Source organism: Sarcophilus harrisii, chromosome 2, assembly GCF_902635505.1.
Source record: "Sarcophilus harrisii chromosome 2, mSarHar1.11, whole genome shotgun sequence".
In the NCBI taxonomy this organism is placed as follows: Eukaryota; Metazoa; Chordata; class Mammalia; order Dasyuromorphia; family Dasyuridae; genus Sarcophilus; species Sarcophilus harrisii.
In genome coordinates this window covers 317991642-318009661 of record NC_045427.1, presented here as the reverse complement: position 1 = coordinate 318009661, position 18020 = coordinate 317991642, and the positions used below count along the sequence as shown (strand labels likewise).

Below are 18020 nucleotides of genomic sequence, written 5' to 3'. Positions count from 1 at the left end.
GAGTATTTCTGTAATAATATATATAACAATGGCATAGAATGTGAAGGATGGAGAAGTTGTGCATCAGTAGGAGTTATCTATACCAATGAAATTATGATTTCATTAGAATATCAAAATAAAGTACATTTGAAAATGAAATATTTTTCCTTACCTGCTACAGTCATCAGTTAGAAACTGTGAAATTGCACCAGGAAGTTCAGTTTTAATAACTAAAAGATAAGTTGACATTGCTGCAAAGAAGATTAAAAGACTTAATATTTGAATTATGTAATCTCTAGCAATTTAAAGAACAATCTAACTAAATTAGTATCAGAATGATAGGTAGTAGAGGCCCTACAGCAACACAGATAGAATAAAATTTGCATTTAAAATGGATACCTAACCTCATCATCTATATTAGCATGTAAGTATATATATTATCTGAAGATAAATATGTAAATAGGGAAAGTTCATAAAATCATAGAGATGGAAAGGTTTTCAGAAGCCATCCAGTCCAATACTCATTTTACATAAAAGAAAACTGAGATCCAGGGAGGCTAGCTTGTGCAAATTCATGCAAACAGTGTTAGAGGTGGGATTAGAATCCAGGTCCTTTGACTCTTCTGTTGACAATTTTATTTCATAAAGTATTGTTAAAGTAAGAAAGTATTTCTTGATTGAAGATCACTAATAAATGAAATTATAGTTGGATTTCCCTTAATATATTAAAATTTCAAACCAGGAAGCCAAATACCAAACAGTCACATGCATGTCTGTTCAAAGCACAAGACTTTAATAGGGATTAAGCTTGGCCCAAGGATAATTGACAAATATACTAACTTTTCTTCCCTCAAGGTTGATCCAATATACTAAAACTAATTATATTATATATACAGACAATTATATAAAAACTAGCAGAACAGAAATACCATAATGAATTATTTCTAAATGGTTCTCCAACAATTCAACAAGTATTTTATTAAGCATTTGCAATGCAACAGATATTATGCTAGGTATTAGTGTTATACTAAGAAAAATATCAATCCCTGTCTTCAAGAAACATTCAATCCATAGAAGGAAAAATATACACACAAATAAGTAAATACAAAGGATAGGGGAAGCATGAAAGATGGGGGATAACAAGAAAGGCTTCATGTAAAAGATGGTACTTGATTTGGGGTCTAAAAGGAGCTAAGAAGTGAAAGTAGTCATTCTAGCTTTGGGGAACAAATGGATATGGCAGATGGAATGCGGTATACTGGAAACAAATATATCTAAGGAAAAAAAATATCCGTTCTATGAATAGTGCTACCATTTCTGTCATGTGATGAAAGAAAAAGATAGCCTTCATAGGTTACATTTTTATATAGTTTTGTAAAAACAAATTCAATAAACTCTTCATTATATACTTGATTTTGAACAGTACCTATCTGTGTTAAAACTTTTAAATTTAATTGTGGAAATACATGGAAACATAGTTGCATCAAGGCTATAATACTAGTTTTATAGATCAGAAATCTTCCTTTCCCACAAAATTGAGAAAGAAAAAAAAATCACAAATGCCCATGAAGAAAGAATAAATCTCTTATTCACTGGCACCTTTCCTGCTGCTTATAAACATATCTTTTTATCCTTAAAACAAAACAAAACAAAACAAACAAAAAAACCTCTATATCAAAAAAGTTCATTATCCTCTCAGTTTACCATCCTAAATCCTTTCTTCCTTTCATAACCAAATTCCTTGAAAAAATAGTTTATACTAGTGGTCTTTATTTCCTACCTCACACTCACAATGAAATGAAATCGTAATGTGACACAGTAGATAATGAATTTGAAATCAAGAAAGTCTGGGTTCAAGTTCTACCTCTGCTATTGACTGTGTGATCACTAGAAAATCACTTCACATTACATAGTTTAGTCAACTCTCTAACACATTAAGTTATAGAAGAGCTATCATTATGTATAAATGGAGGGAGTTTCCATGCTAAGATTTCCATACACCAATGAAACTATAGCTATGAACCAAAAAATAAAAAATAAGTAAAAGAAATCCAAAAAACAAGGGAAGAAATGTTCCCTTGAAGCAGAGTAAAGTTAGCAGAACCAGTAGAATATGTAGAATATGTAATGTAAGTGATAGCAATAAAATGAAAGTTGAACACTGATTTATTGCAATGATCAATTATGGTCATTGTACTTCTCCTCTTAGTAGGAAAGTGGAGGGCTACATATGTAGACTATGGTCTATGCTGTCAGATAAAGTAACTATAAGTTGGTTTTATTTACAGTATTTTTCTTTATAAAATAGGGTGCTCCAATGGAGGCAGGGAATGTTTGATTGATTAATAAAGGGGAAATAACTAGGCTAAAAAAAATCCAAAAGGCAACAATAAAACTTAAAAAACAAACAAACAAACACCAGGACCCATTCTTTCATTCTCTGGGAGCTTCCAACATTTTTGAAGATAAGCTTTCCCCTTTTATTGAATATCCAAAAATGTAGTTCATCTTGGTTATGAGACTTGAATTTATCAAGAGTAGGCGTTCTTTTACTAACTCATAACTTATCTTAGTATTCTACAAACTTCCTTTTAACCTTTTTTTTTTTTCTCCTTTCTAGTTCAAAAATTATTCTCTGGTACAGAAAACAGAAGCTAAAGAAAAGTTGAGCAGCTCTGCCTTTTTCTTCCTCCCTAGTTTTTTAATATTGAAACAGTAATAAAATTATGAAGAATGTGGAAAATCTATATAAAGCTACATATAATTTTTGATTTGTACACTTGTATAATCTATGATGCAAAGGACATATCTATTGCAAGATTAAATTTAAAATAGTTCTTAGGTCACTAAATAAGAAAATAATCATCTCTTGGTAATGGAAGGATCAGTTTTGTTCTATGACTGTTCCTTTCTTTACTTCACCTTTAAGCACAACTGTTGACTAAAACCATGATAACTTAGAAAAATCTATCTTTCTTTTATGGTAACATTCCTGTTTTGTCATTCTGGTATATTGTGTGAAAGATGTTTTAAATTGTTCACATCTGCAGAAGAAAGAAGATATCAATTTTCTTTAGGAAGATTTAGATTAGATTTTTTAGGTTTAAAAATATGGAATCTTTGTTTATAATACTTTATCTATCCCAAAGAACTATGCACATATGGTGTGATAATGAGAATCATGAAGTAAAGTTTCTGAAACTGGCCTAAGGCTACTTAAATACATCTTGTAAAGAATGAAAGACAAGAGTATTCCTGAAAACTAGGAATGTAGACTTTCTATACAATGTAATTTATTATCTCTCCATCAATCTCTCTTGCTTGGATTAATCCAACACACACCCGCATTTCTAAAGTTTCAGACATTTATCTCCTTCAGAAAATTTCTATTATTTCTTTTAGCTCTTGAGTAATAAAAGGGTTCAATTAATTTAAAGATCAGATTTCCTAGTAATATACAATCTGTCACTCTTCCTATCAATTCCTACTCCCTCTGGCTAATCATTTGATCACATATATCCTTTGTTGTAGGTTACTCTTTTGTTTTCAAATAGGAGTCCAATTTCACTGAATTCCAGTTTGAAAACGTGAATCATTTTTGCCTCAAGAAAACTGCATACATAAAATATTTGTATTCTTTCTCTCAAAAGATTTCTATAGATATGAAACAAATAATAAAAAAATTAATCCTTCCCTTTTAGATTTTGTTGACTATGTCTTAAGAGGTATTAAAAACATGTTGTTCTGTATAACAAAAAACATATTACTAATGAAAAAAAATAATGCTGTTAGGTATTCTGTTGTATTCACTATCAAAAAAGTTAACAGCAAGATAAATATATATACATATACGTGTGTGTGTGTGTGTGTGTGTGTGTGTGTGTGTATCTACAATTACATTTTCATGTACAGACTAGCACTTATCCCGGTCATCAAATTAGGATTAAAAAAAATCTCAGCTCATTTACATAGGAGAATCATATCAATGCAAAAGACTCAAATCTCGATTATTTTCACTTAAAATGCTGACCAGACCAAACAGCTGCCACACCTTTCATTTCATGTCTTCCATTAATGGCATAAGGAAGTGTTTAAAATGTATCTTAGGGAGAAGGCATATGTAGGGATTTGTAAGTGATTTTCACTGACACAGACATATAAGTAATACCTTAATAAAACATAACATGTTGTACTCTAAATTAATAGCCATAACAGGGTCATCTGTAAGAGGCATGGTTATGAAAACCATATAGTTAAGTGGCTCTGGCATCCCCACCAAGGCCAATATTTTAAGATATTCCTTGATGACAGGTACTTAGCAATTACAAGTTACTCAGTTTCACCACATTTACTAAATAGAAATTTTCTTCTTCTTCCTTTTAAATGAAGGGTAGAAATGATTAAAAAAAACTACTAAAAGGGGGAAAATATATTTGTCTACTTGATTGATGTCAAGTTGTTCAACAACTATATAGAGTAAAATCTCTTGCATTAAAGAGCATACAAAGAAACAGTAAGATAAAAAGCAAACAATATTTATATGACAGATATGACATTTATATAAAGGGCTAAATAGATTAGTAGAGGACTGTATCTGTAGTGAGACCTTTGTTCAAGTACTGACGGACATGTTAGCTATGTCAGCATAGTAAATTATGCTACAAATGTAGTAGTATAGTGCTTAAAAGGTGTTTTATGAGCAAAGTATCCATACATTCTCGCTTGAAGCTCACAACCATCCTATAAGGTAGGTATTAAGGTAACTATTACAGGTATTTTTATTCCATTTTACAGATGAAGAGGCAAGATTTTAAGTGATTGTTCAAGGTTACATTATCTAGGCAAATGTCAGAACCAAGATTTGAATTCCACCCTTTTCCAGACACTAAGTCTGGCACTCTATTTACTCTGTCTCTAAGTCATTTAATCTCTTCTTTACCAGGTAATTCTAAGATTATAAACTTATGCAGAAGAAGACAGAACAATGAAAAAGGCCAAATAAAAATGAATTAATTAGAATTATCTTTCAATTTGTTAATTACATTTGAAAAATATATATAGTTATATTAATCCAATGCTTTATTTCCTTGTGAGATAGAGGGATGGCCTAATTTTATAGATATTAGATATTAGAACATATACAGACACATTTTATATAGACACTGAAACTATCATACAGTTTGTCTACAACAAAATTGCTCAATAGAGCTGAATATTTGTGCATCTTAATTTATTTCCATAACTATGGTCCCTCTTCTTTGCTAGTTCTCTCTCACAGATACCTTTTAAACATTAAAACAAGACTTCATTATTTAATTGATTAGGGAGTTGGTAAGGAAACTTTTGTACAGGTCAACAAACGTTTTGTAACTCAGTCTTCAACAAGTTGCCTGGGAGCAAAAAGGTCAGGCTGTCTCAGTCACATAATATGGATCAGAGAAGACTCAACAGCGATAGTTCTGACTCCTAAACTGGCTCTCTTCTACCCAAGTCAATGCTCTTATTGCATTGAAAAATTAAACTTAAAAAAAATTATTAAAAACACTCAAAATAATTACAAGAAATACTTTAGCACTGTAAAAATGCTCACCAATTTGTTTTAATTGCCATCATTAAACTGGACTAAGAGCTTCTTTAAAACATCTCTAATTGGAAGAACTCAGCATTAGAAACCAACAGTTTAAACAAAGGTAATTAACTTTTTGGCTAAACAGTTCAAATAAAAGTATGAAGGAAGGATTACTTACAGCTATTTTTAAAAGAGATTTAGGTTTTCAGCACTTGGGGAAGTTTAGCATCTTCTTAAAGGATTAGTCAGTCAACCCAAAACAAAGAGATGCACTGTGGGCAGAAAAACTATGTTTGTTTTTTAGTTTATATGTATTTTCATTTTACTTCTAATGTCTGCCAAGTATAACTTACAGGAAACTAATCTATTTTGATTCTTAACATCTTGAATTTTTCACTAAAAAGCTCCTTCTCTACAGAACCCTATCGAATAGTTTCAAAAAAGTAAAATGTTGATATTTTAAAAGATCTCAAATCTGAGTTTAAAAATATTTTCTCTCACTGCTCAAAAAACTAAACAAAATGTATGTATTGGGGTCAGGACAGAGCCCTAAATCTACGTAGAAATCCAAAAATTTTTACTATTTAGAAAACTATGCACCATCATAATGATTTACTTCAGTTAAACTTCAATTTATTCATTTATCCATTATATAGAATCATAAAATGTCAGATCAGGAAGAGACCTTAGAAATCACACATATCCCTGCTTTTACAGATAAGGAAATTAAGGCTCATAAAGGTTAATGGAATAAGTAGCTGATGGAATATAATGGAAATACGTGGATGAAAAGTTAATGGAAGTAAGCAAGAAGACTTAAACATTCTGTCTCTCAAAATACAGTGGCTGCTCTATAATTGGCAAATCTTGGCCAGCATCATAGAGGACCCATACCTAGAGTAAGGCAGAAAAGAATAATATAGGTAGATATTCTACTTTGCAAAGTTTATAGTAAATTTATAGAATTCTTTCACTCAAATGTTAGTTCCTATTGTGTACATTAAGTTCCTATCATGTACAAAGCAATGTTCTAGGTGCAAAGATAATTCTTACTTACATTTTGCATAAATATTTAAAAAGTAATCTTCAAATTGTATTTTTTTTTTATTGTTTCCCTCTTGAGTAGAAGTCGGTGAACTCTTCAACAGAAAAGATATAGTGAAAATAAGAAAAGATAGCTGTGGCTGGTAGATTTTTTTGAAGGAGGCTATTAAAAAGGGAACTGATTAAATAACAAAACTATGCTGCCGCTGTAGATTAAATAGACCAGCAGAGGGAGTTGTGACAATATGGTACTGCCTAAATTCTCATTTCCTTCCATCAAGGCAATTCACACTCTTTTCTGTGGCAGAAAGAAAATCTAAAGTAATTTAGTATCTGGTACCTGAAACTGGAAATTTCAGTTTTCCATATCAAGGAAAGATTTATAAATGACTGAACTTATAAAAGATTTTCTATCTAGAATTACAAGCTCCCTCAAAAGACAAAATCAGAAGGCCTGATCAAAATGTTAAAATTCCTAGGCGTTTGACTACAATTGAGCTTATTAGTATCTTTCAGATTTAAAAACTGGAGGCTCAAGGTGCCAGTCCTTTTTCTAAGACTTAGATTACAAATGAACTCATTCTATATTGTACCCAACCTAATTTTATACAACAGGATCTGGTTTTATGAAAATTTGGGTCATTTAAAACAATTTTTGGAAGGGCAACAATACTACTAATGTTCAAGATTCTTTTCTTATTACCTATGATTTTGACTAAATACATATAAAGGTTATAATTTTCAGACATACTTCATGTTTCTAACAGTAGGAAATAATTGCCTACGATTTTGTTCAGTTTATCTAAGATTATATTATGTGAACATATACATATTTTCAGAATGAATACAAAATGAAATTATAAATAAATATATTGATATTCCTGAATCCTAGTAAAAAAGATTGCTTTTTTACCAATCTTTTGGTAAAAGTGATTGGTTTAAGTGAGCAACAGACTTGGGGGTTTACATACATGCCTAAATTCGAGAATTTCACTATTATGTTGTCTGCTTTTAGCAGTCAGCTACATACACAATAACTAAGTGTGTCCAAATCGTGGGGGGTTTTTTTTGGGGGGGGGAGGGGAAGGAATTATATAGTACTTCATATTTGGTTGAATTAACTCCCTGAGGGGAGCTACTTATTTTCTACTACAGTTCCTCTTGCTATTAACCTACCAAATCCAAACTCTCATGCTTTCTGCCTTCAAATTACATTCGTACATATTAAAACTTCCAAATGCTTATTTGTCTGAATAGATCTCTCATCAAAAATGACCCTCTTTCTTCATCAAATGCCACTTTTCAGCCACTAAACAGTAATTCTTTAGCCTTCCTTTCCCATTTCTATACTTCAGGTTCCTAATACTACAAAACTGTTAGTGTTGGCTATAGATCATTAACTGCTCTGAATTCAATTCAGTTCAACAAACATTTATTATTTTATTACATGGGTATCCATTTTCCACAGTTCTTACTAAAACAACTTGCTCTCCAATTTCATTCAGCATGTGCAGTAATAGTCTTGCTACGGCATGTAATTTATTCTAACTGGTCCTTGAAACAAGATCTCTTAATTCAGTCTCATTTGAAAAAACAATTGTTAGAGGTATTTTAAAATGTTTTCTAAACAGTGTGATACTTTTATTGTGAATAGATAAATGCTGATTGATACATCACAGTATATATCACAGCCAGCAGACTAGGCTTTCCATAAAATTTTGGTACCACATTCTCAACAAAGAAAACTGTTGCCAATAGTGTTCAAACATCCTATGATCTTCTCACTTCAATTAATAGCTTTCATTCTCCCTCATGAATCTGAATCAAGATGAATCTTCAGTGCTGCTGGGTAGGGTCTTCTCACATATTTTTGTTAATGGGTAAAGTATGCCATAATATGTTTAGAAAATAAAGTAATGCAGACAACTGAGAAGTTTTACTCAAAGATATTTACAAAGCATTAAACAAGTACTTGACTTTATATATTATTAATATTAATAAGAGAAACAATAAAAAGGTTTATCATCTAATTGGACTTATTTTTTTTAAAAACAGAAGAAAAAAGTGACTGTTATTTAAGGAAAAGTATTTTTTTGCCAATATTCGATATTGAGGGGCTTTTAAAAAGCCAAAGAAAAGAACCTTTGTTTTTTCCTAATGGCAAGAGAAAGCTCCTACAGTTTCTTGAGCAAGAAAGTGACACAGACCTGTGCTTTAGGTATAATTTTTTAGCAGCTATGTGGGAAAATGGGCTGGAGTAGGAAAAGATAGGAGGCAGGGAGACCAATTATAAGACTATTGCAATAATGCAGATAAAAACTGCCTGAACAAGGAAAGTGCTATGGGAGAACATATACAAAGTATATTGTGGAAGTGAAAAGAATTCTAGGGTGAAGCAGAACAAATTTAATTTATCTTTCACAAGCCAGAGCTCTTTTAGTGATCTCTAATTCCTTCAACTTTATCTTATATCATATAATCAATCTCTTTCTATTTCAGTCTATTTTCCATACAGCTGCAAAAGTGATTTTTCCTGAACTACAAGGATTAAATACAAACTCCTCCATTTGGCATTCAAAGTCCATCATTTGGTACCCACTTATCTTTCCTGCTTTATTACAAATTACTACCTTCATAATGGCCTTCTAGATCTTCCTCATACGTGATATTCTATTTCCTACTTCCAAGCTAAGTGTCTGAGGCCTGATTTACACTCAGGTTTTCTTGACTGTGCTGTATTTGCCTAGTTCTTCCATGAAGGTCCTCCCTAACTCCTTCCTCCTAACCTTCTCTTACTTATCAAATTCTTCACAATATTTTGTCCTTACTACATTTCCCCTTATATCTTATTTATTTACATTTTATTCTATCATTGGATTGCAAACTCCAGTTTCACTTTTTATCTTTGTATAAATTTTATTAAAGTGAATTGTGCTCAGCCAAACTTGACATCATTGTAAATTCTGCCCATCAGTCTATCACTTTCTTGAAGAAAGGCTAGGTGAAAAATCAAATTTAAATGCCACTATTAAAAATTAATTTTTTAAAATTTTTTTATTATTATGTTTAATTATGTATAATTAAAATTTTAAAAAAATTAAAAATTACATTCCAAATTCAGACAATAGTAAGCCATTTTAAGTAGATCTGGCTAAATCTAGTATGTTAGTAACATCCTAATTTAGAACCTCCTAAGTGTTACAATGAGAGACTGAATGCAACAAATTCTAGTTTCGTATTACAAAATGGAACATCACTCAAATCAATCCAAATTAGTACAGTCAGGTATACTGATTGAAAAAGTGAAAGACTGGTTTTCTTGACTATAACAAGTGCTGATGGGGAAAATAAGTCTTCCTAAGCAAAACAAACAAATAAAAAACCCATTTTTTTTTTTCTCATGGGAATTCAAAGAATCAAAATATTAATTGAATCTTGTGAAGTTCAGGACTTCCGGATGTTAATCAGGTCCGTGGCAGTTGAGCAATACTCAATGTGTGACTGTCCACAGCTTCAGGTTTCAGAATTGAACTTTATTAAAACTAACAACATAAAAGGTTATGAATTATTATATACAAGAAACAGGATTCAAATTTCTTGTATTAGAAAAAAAATTGATAAACTTTTTCCATATAGTTTTTTGTATAGTTAACATTTATTTGGTGGTCTGGCAAACAAAACAAAATAATTAAGTTGTCTATCATTTATGGAAATTTTTAAACTCTGTACAAGAATTCCATATTTTATATTTAGATGCTTAGTACATTTACTTAATTACCAACTGGCATTAATCTCACAATTTTATATCCATTGTAGTCTTTAATATTGAAATGGGAATCCATCTGATTTCATAGTTTAGTTCAGTTTTATGAACAAAATGGCTGTATCATAGCTGCCATATTTGTTCCTATCCAATGTTTCTCCCACCTGCCTCCTCCACTTCAATCATATTAGTATGTCTGCCTCACTAAAGACAATTAATTTTTGACATAAAATTTAGTTTGAAGAGATCATTATGAAGGAACTCACTATTGTCCATCAAAACCATATTGTAGGTCCAGTTCTACAACAGAAATAGGACTATGATTTAAGACCCTGACTGGAGCATTGGTGATGGTGTTCAGTCCTTTTAATCATGATCAACTTTTCATGACACCATTTGGGGTTTTCTTGGCAAAAATACTAGAGCAGTTTGCCACTTCCTTTCTCCATGAGAAAATTGAGGCAAATGGGGTTAAGGGACCTGCCCAAAGTCACACAACTAGTAAGTGCCTGAGGCTAGATTGAACCTTTTTGACTCCAAGCCCAGCTTTATCCACTGTGTCACCTAGCTGTTCAGATCATTGGTACTTAGATTTAATTGCAACAATAGTGGCAACAAGATTAATCACATATGCCTACTGCGGCAATGTAAATCATTTCAAGGGTCACACAGAAACTGTTCAGAATCACAAAAACATCCAAAACCAAAATAAGAAATAATTATTAAGTCATGAAAACTGGACTTATACTTCCTTACCTCCAATATTCTGAATAATTATTGTACTTGCCACAGCCACCTACAAAATAATATATTCAGAAGACATAAGAACATTTAACAATAAATGTCAGAAATATCAGAACCTTTTTAGTAAAAAAAAAAAAAAAAAAAAAAAAGTGACTAGAGGGAGAAGACATTAAAATTGAAGTGAAGTGCACTATATCTACCACTTGTAACTTTACATCGAATATATCAAAATTGTCTCATGTAAAACCTTTCTTTAAAAATTCCTCTAGATACTTTAAGGTTCTGTGACTTGAGCAACATGAGTACCCTGTCCAACTAATTCAGATCACCCTTTTTCTACAATATCAGATAGTTTGGGGAGTTACTGTGATTAAAAAATTCATCACCCTGTAGCTAAGATGCTAACCCTCTCCTGAATATAATTACATCAGTCTTCACACAAGATATACAATTACTAGGCCTTTGTTACAGATCTTTTCTTGCCTAAAAAAGCTTATGCTTTTTTGACATAAGTTTCAAAAACTCAAGGTCACCTTGATGGCACTATGAAGTATCAGAGAAGGATTGTAAAGTCCATAGTAAAGCACAAAGAAAACTTTAGAAAGGTTTTTATGTGTGTGTTGTATGTGGGTGTGTTGGAGGATGAGGGTAGATTAGGTAAATTTTTCACCTTTTAAAATACTGACAGAAGTTTCTGTTTATCAATGAGCATTTTCTATTCATTGAGGCCAAATGGCATAGTACAGTGCTAGAATGAATCAAGAAGCCTTATGGTTTAAATCCTATCTTAGAACTGTGTGACTCTGGATAAATTATTAAACTTCCCTGGGACTCAATTAACACCCAGAGTCATAGATAATGTGATCTGTGTTAGAGTGTCCTACATTGATAAAATCACATGTCCTTAGCATAATTGCATTTTATATTGATCAATTCATAAAAATCAGATGGAATTCATCTGGGTTTTGTTTGGTTTTTTCCCCAACTTAGTTTTGCCAACTTTTCTTTTGTGAAAGAAAGATTCTATGTTCTACCTTTTAGGCAGAAATAGTCTGTTTTGAGAAAGATATTGGTTTTAAGTGAGACATGTTCAAAGAATTACAATTAACCACCTAAATTCAAAATATGGAAGTTCTGCATCCTATAGTAATAATTTTTTAAAAAAACTAACCTTAATTTCCCTGAATTGGCTATCCCTAGGGTTCAGACACACCTGAGGTGGGGGGAAGGGAGTATACCCTCAAGTCATGGTAGACCTAAATACCCAATATATCTCTGAAAATATTTAGCCTCCTTAAATTCTTTAGTTGAATCTTTCTTCTGTGGCTTAAGACTGCACTAGACTATCTTGCCTTCAAAATGAGTTAGGTACTTGGACATAAAACTGAGCAGATTTGGGTAAGCATGTTGTTAAAACTAGTGATTTCCTTTCTCGCATTTCCCAAAAAGAAATTTGCTAGTAGGCCCTTTTAAATAAGCCAGTGTTTTAGTCAACATGATGGTTTGAACTTTTCTTTGTATACAAAGGTGGTGCCCAGTATTTTAGTACATGCTTTCAGAGTTGTTTTACTAGGAATAGTGATGAGTCGCACCATATCAGAAATATCCTCTTGCCAGTTGCCTTTATGATAAATGACAAACATTTGCAAGATGGATTCCTGAAATTGGAAACTGTGATTCCTAACCTTAGAACAGTTTTCCTCCAGGCAAAGCTAATTAAAAAGTTGTTAGAATTTTAGCCATTCTTCCATTATACTTTAACTTCTCAGATGTATATAAAAGCATAGGAAAGTACCAAATCTATGATAACTTTATAAAACTAGTAAAAGAAATCAACTAATCAATATTAAAATATTCTTTGTTAATAGTACAAAATTTTGTCTGATGAAAATAGATTTAGGGAAAAAAAAATTCTGATTTAAAACACTTCTCATGACTCACTTAGAAGAATATACAATCCATAAAATATCCTAGTTTCACAGAAACAAACTGAAAGAGGACTCTCTGTAACAGAAGAACTAGTTCAAAACTGAACACCTCGTTCTTAGTTTAGCTGTTATCTAGTAGAAACCTTCTACTTTTTGTAGAAATCATACCACTTTTCTGCTTCATACTGATGAGAATTATAAAAGAAAATGGCAATGAATATCTTTGCTTATTTTAAGCACTTACTCTAATATTTTCGCTTCTTTAGCAATCTATACTCTTCCAGAAAATTGATACTAAAGTAAGAAACCCAGAGGGATATGCTAATGCAAATTAACAGTGATGATAGTGATGATGGTTAAGAGGCATGTTTATAAATCAAGAAGAACTAATCAGGATGTTTTTTAAAACATTTTCTTCTACTAAGTCTTTAACAAATTTATTCTTCAATCAAACCACATACAGGACGTTCCTTGATGATTGAATATATTCTTATATTTATATCTTTGTACAATAAACATCCTGTTCTTTTGGAAATAAAAAATTGTCATCAAGGATAATTACCAGAAACTTTTATAATTAGTTTCATATACTTGTCATATTCTTCATTTTGTCAAGGTTCATTCAAATCACTAAGAGATTCTGTCACAATGCTATAGAATTTAGGATAAAAATATGTCTTTTTGTGTTTTTGAAACATGTTTACCTTAGTTTGATTATAAACCTAAAACTTTTTTTTCTATCACCTTTATAGAATCTTCCTGACACAATACAGTATGTTTGAAAGAACTGAGCTTGGAGTTGAAAAACTTGGATTCTTGTTCTGATTCTGCACTTCTTAGTAGAATACAGTATGATGACCCTTTGACTTAATTTCTTCATCCTTAAATGAAAGTAACAATACCTACATTACCTAGCTTGCAGGATTAATGTGAGGACTGAATGAGTTAATGAAGGTAAAAGCATTTCATCATTGCAAAGCATTTTGTAAACATTAGCTGTGATTATTATTTTTCTTCCCACTGTCACAATGAGCAATCTATTTAGCTATTCTAATAAATACAAAAAGCAGCAGCAGAGCTAAGCAGATGGAGAGATGACCCCAAATTCATCAAGGCCTGGGCTGAAATTATACTTCTAAAATATACTAGCTGTTTTTGGCAGCCTTTTTTGTAGGGGCTAGAAACTGGAAATTCAATAGATGCCCATCAATTGGGAGAACAGCTGAATAAATTGTGGTACATGAAAGTTATGAAATATTATTGTTCTGTAAAAAATAACCAGCAGGATGATGTCAGAAAGGTTTGGAGAGACTTACATAAATTGATGCTAAGTGAAATGAGCAGAACAAGGAGATCTTTATACACAGCAACAAGATTATATGATGATCAATTCTGATGGATATGGCTCTCTGCAACAATGAGATGATTCAAACCAGTTTCAATTGTTCAGTAATGAAGAGAATCAGCTACACCCAGAGAGAGAACTATGGGAAATGAGTGTGTGGACCACAACATAGCATTTCCACTTTTTCTGTTATTGTTTAACACCTTGCATTTTTGTTTCCCTTCTTAGGTTTTTTTCCTTTCTTTCTAGATCTGATTTTTCTTGTGCAGCAAGATAAATGTATAAATATGTATATATATATATATATATATATATATATATATATATATATATATATAGGATTTAACATACACTTTAACATATTTAACATGTATTGGACTACCTGCCATCTAGGAGAGGGGGGGGGAGGAAGGAGGGGAAAAGTTGGAAGAGAAGGTTTGCAAGGGTCAGTGTTGAAAAATTACCTGTGCATATGTTTTGTAAATAAAAAGCTATAATAACACACACACACACACATATATATTTATGGGCCAGTGTAATGGGCTGAAGCTCAAGTTGATGTACTGAGGTCCCAAGCATGTGAGGCTAAATAGTAACTGGACCATACTCTATTAATATATATGCTTGGAGAAAGAATGGCCCCCGCCCACTCTTTGTGCAAGTCCTGATGTGTTGTATAGGAAATGACGTTTTTGGTGGGTGGAGGCAGAGGGTTAAGAAGAGAGGAGGAGAGAGGCTGCTGGCTGGGTTCTTCTAGCAGCTGCTCAGATTACTAACCCCCCTTTCCCTCCACAGAGAATAAAGATTGAAGATTTTCCCTTAACCTGAATTCCTGACTCTGGCTGATTTTAAAATATGTGGTCATCACAATTAGCACCCAAGCGTGGAAACCAAGGACCCTACTTTCACTGAAGAAGTCTCCGGTGACCAGGAACTTAGGTGAAAATTGTAATAGACAAACAGGGAACGTATTTTCTTAAAAACTAAACTAGTAACCTTTTTTGGCTGAAATGGGACAGATGCTAGCTAAAGATTCTCCATCCCCACCCCCTTCCCCATTCCCACCCAGGAGTGGCGCTATAGAAAGCATGCTTAAGCTGATAGAAGGACAAGGGCTACTTATAACTTGGGAACAGATAGCTAGACTTCTGGGTACATTAAAACGTACCTCCCCTTGGTTCTTAAAAGAAGAGCAAATCTCTCCAGATAATTGGATATTAATTGAGCAACAGCTCTCCACATATTACAACGAAAAAGGCCCTCATTCAATTTCCATGGAGGCATTCTATGTATACAATATAATACAGTTAGCCTTAAAGAATCCTATGATTTATAGAAGAAAAAAAAAAAGCTCTAAGAATAGCCAAATGGGGAAGCCTGAAATAAAGGAGGAAGACAATGAACAGATTAATGACCATATCCCCACAGGGCATGGAGATTTAAATGAGACTCAAGGGTGTGGTAACTTTCCACCCCAGGAGGCAGCTTTAGCCCCACCTAAGGAGCAGGTAATTGACTCTCCTTCATCAAAACCACCCTTCGGGATGGACAGAGGAGGGGTAGTGGGGGGAGGGGGGGAGGGCAGTGACAGCACCAGCACCTCCCCCCCAGCATCCAACCACTCCTATGACTAGATTGCAAAAAGGACTAATTAAGGCCAAGATGGAAGGGAGAGATGTAACTGAACTCCAAGCTCACATTTTTCCTGTGATTCAACAGTTTAATTCTTCAGCTCAGGAAAGTAGAAAATACGCTCCTTTTGCTATAGAAATCCTCAAAGACCTGAAAAAGGCTTGCAATCTTTATGGGGCTACATCAGCTTATGTTAGGATGTTATTACAGAATTTGGCTTTTGAAATCTTAACCCCTAATGACTGGAAATCTATAGCAAGGGTATGCCTAGAATCTGGACAAAACTACTTGTGGCTTTCTGAATATAGTGAGCTCTGTAGGATATAAGCCCAACAAAATAGTCAAAGTGGAGTTCATGCTGCAATCACCTCTGACCTACTAACAAGTGTAGGTTCCTATGCAGACGTCGCAGTATAGATTAATTATTCCATAGCAGCATACGAGCAAATTGCTGCTAATGCTATCAAAGCGTGGGCTTCTCTCCACAATAAAGATGACAGGGGTAAGGCCTTCACAAAAATAACACAAGGGCCAAATGAACCTTTTGCTGACTTTGTGGGACATTTGCAGAACAGCTATCATACAAACTAATGGCAAAAATGCAGTAACAGACATTTTGATAAGGCAACCTGCGATGGTTTTCAGTCCCTGTTCAGGCGCCAAAATGTGATGGTTTTCCTTGGAAGCAGCCTTAGTATCAGTTGCAATCAATAATTAATCCAAAATCACAGCCAGCTGCTAAAAATGCAAACGTTTATTTCTCCTTACAAATTTGCCCGGTTAGTTGAGGCCTAGCTCTCTGCCTGGCTCCAAGAGATCTTGCCGCTTTGTCCTTGGCTTCTGCCTCTGCTTTCTTCAGCCTTCAATAAGCTCCGACTCGTGGCTTCTCAATCTCCAGTCTGTGGAGAGTAGTCTTTTCTTCCAGAGTGTTCTGTTGATGTTCTGGAGAAATTCCTCTTTTGCTCCAAGAGCTTCCTTCATTTATGTGATCTCACAAAGATTAACTCCGCCTTCTGGAGGGAAAGGGATTCTGGATTATCTCCCAGAGTACTCTCTGGTCCTGAGAGAGGTGTGAATTCAGACTAAGCCAGCCCTGAATTCTCGTGTGAACTCCATTGAGTACTTAGATACTTATGAGCTCTCTAAAGGTATGAACACAAACACTGTTCAATCAGTTCCACTTAGTATCTTGTTTCAGGTTCTGGCCCAAAATAATTCTTTCTAAGAGTAAATTAACTCCAATGTCTTAACACTTTGTAAAGTAATGTCTTAACACTTTAGTAAAGATTCCAACAGCAACCCACTAAGGAAAATGCTAATGAGGTTTGCAGAAGAATTATACTAGGGCTGCACAACGATGGTCCTTTAGAGGAGCTCATAAGACACTGTGCCACAGTGGGCACAAATCCCTTTTACAGCCAGGCTATAATGCAGACTTCCCAAGATCCCAACATGGGAAGATAGGGTCCCTTCTGGCAAGGGACTTCCAGAGAGACTCGTCAATGCTTTCAGCGTGGTAAAGTAGGGCATCTGAAAGCTCAATGTTGGTTCAGAGACAGAATGAGAACACAAGGTGGGAGAACAAGACCCAATACCCCATGTCCAAAATGCAAGAGGGTTCCCATTGGGCCTCAGAATGTAGACAGATTCAGGGAAATGGGATGAGGGGCCCAGCCCCAGGGCCCCAGGTAAAAAACACTTGGGGCATGATGGCAGCCAATGGTGCACCCAGAGAGTACCTAGAAGTCCAGTACCCAGACATGACCAATCAGCCAGGAAGCCATTTGATGGGAGAAAGGGATTACAATTGGGGAGAACAGAATTGTATGCAGCTGGAACAACTGAGATACCCCCTGGAGAGGTGAAATCTGTTCCTCTCCAGCCTATGGATCCCTTGCCTCCAGGCACAGTAGGCTTAACCATTTCACCTCCTTTTTGTACGTACAAAACAGTGTCCATCCACACAGTAATGTGGGAAACTGGGGAATATGTAGATAATATCCCAGTCACTAATAC

The 18020-nt window shown here is 33.7% G+C and overlaps 1 protein-coding gene across 2 annotated transcripts in view; it reads right to left on the bottom strand.

Moving 5' to 3' along the window:
- Positions 1-18020, bottom strand: part of SLC38A6 (solute carrier family 38 member 6) — a 76598-nt gene that overhangs the window by 33515 nt on the left and 25063 nt on the right. For both annotated transcript variants that reach the window (XM_012548566.3, XM_031952684.1), the window contains exons 5-6: positions 11112-11151; positions 152-230 (exon numbers count right to left, since the gene is read on the bottom strand). In XM_012548566.3, coding sequence (XP_012404020.2) covers positions 152-230; positions 11112-11151 — 119 coding nt within the window. The remainder of the gene's footprint in view (positions 1-151; positions 231-11111; positions 11152-18020) is intronic.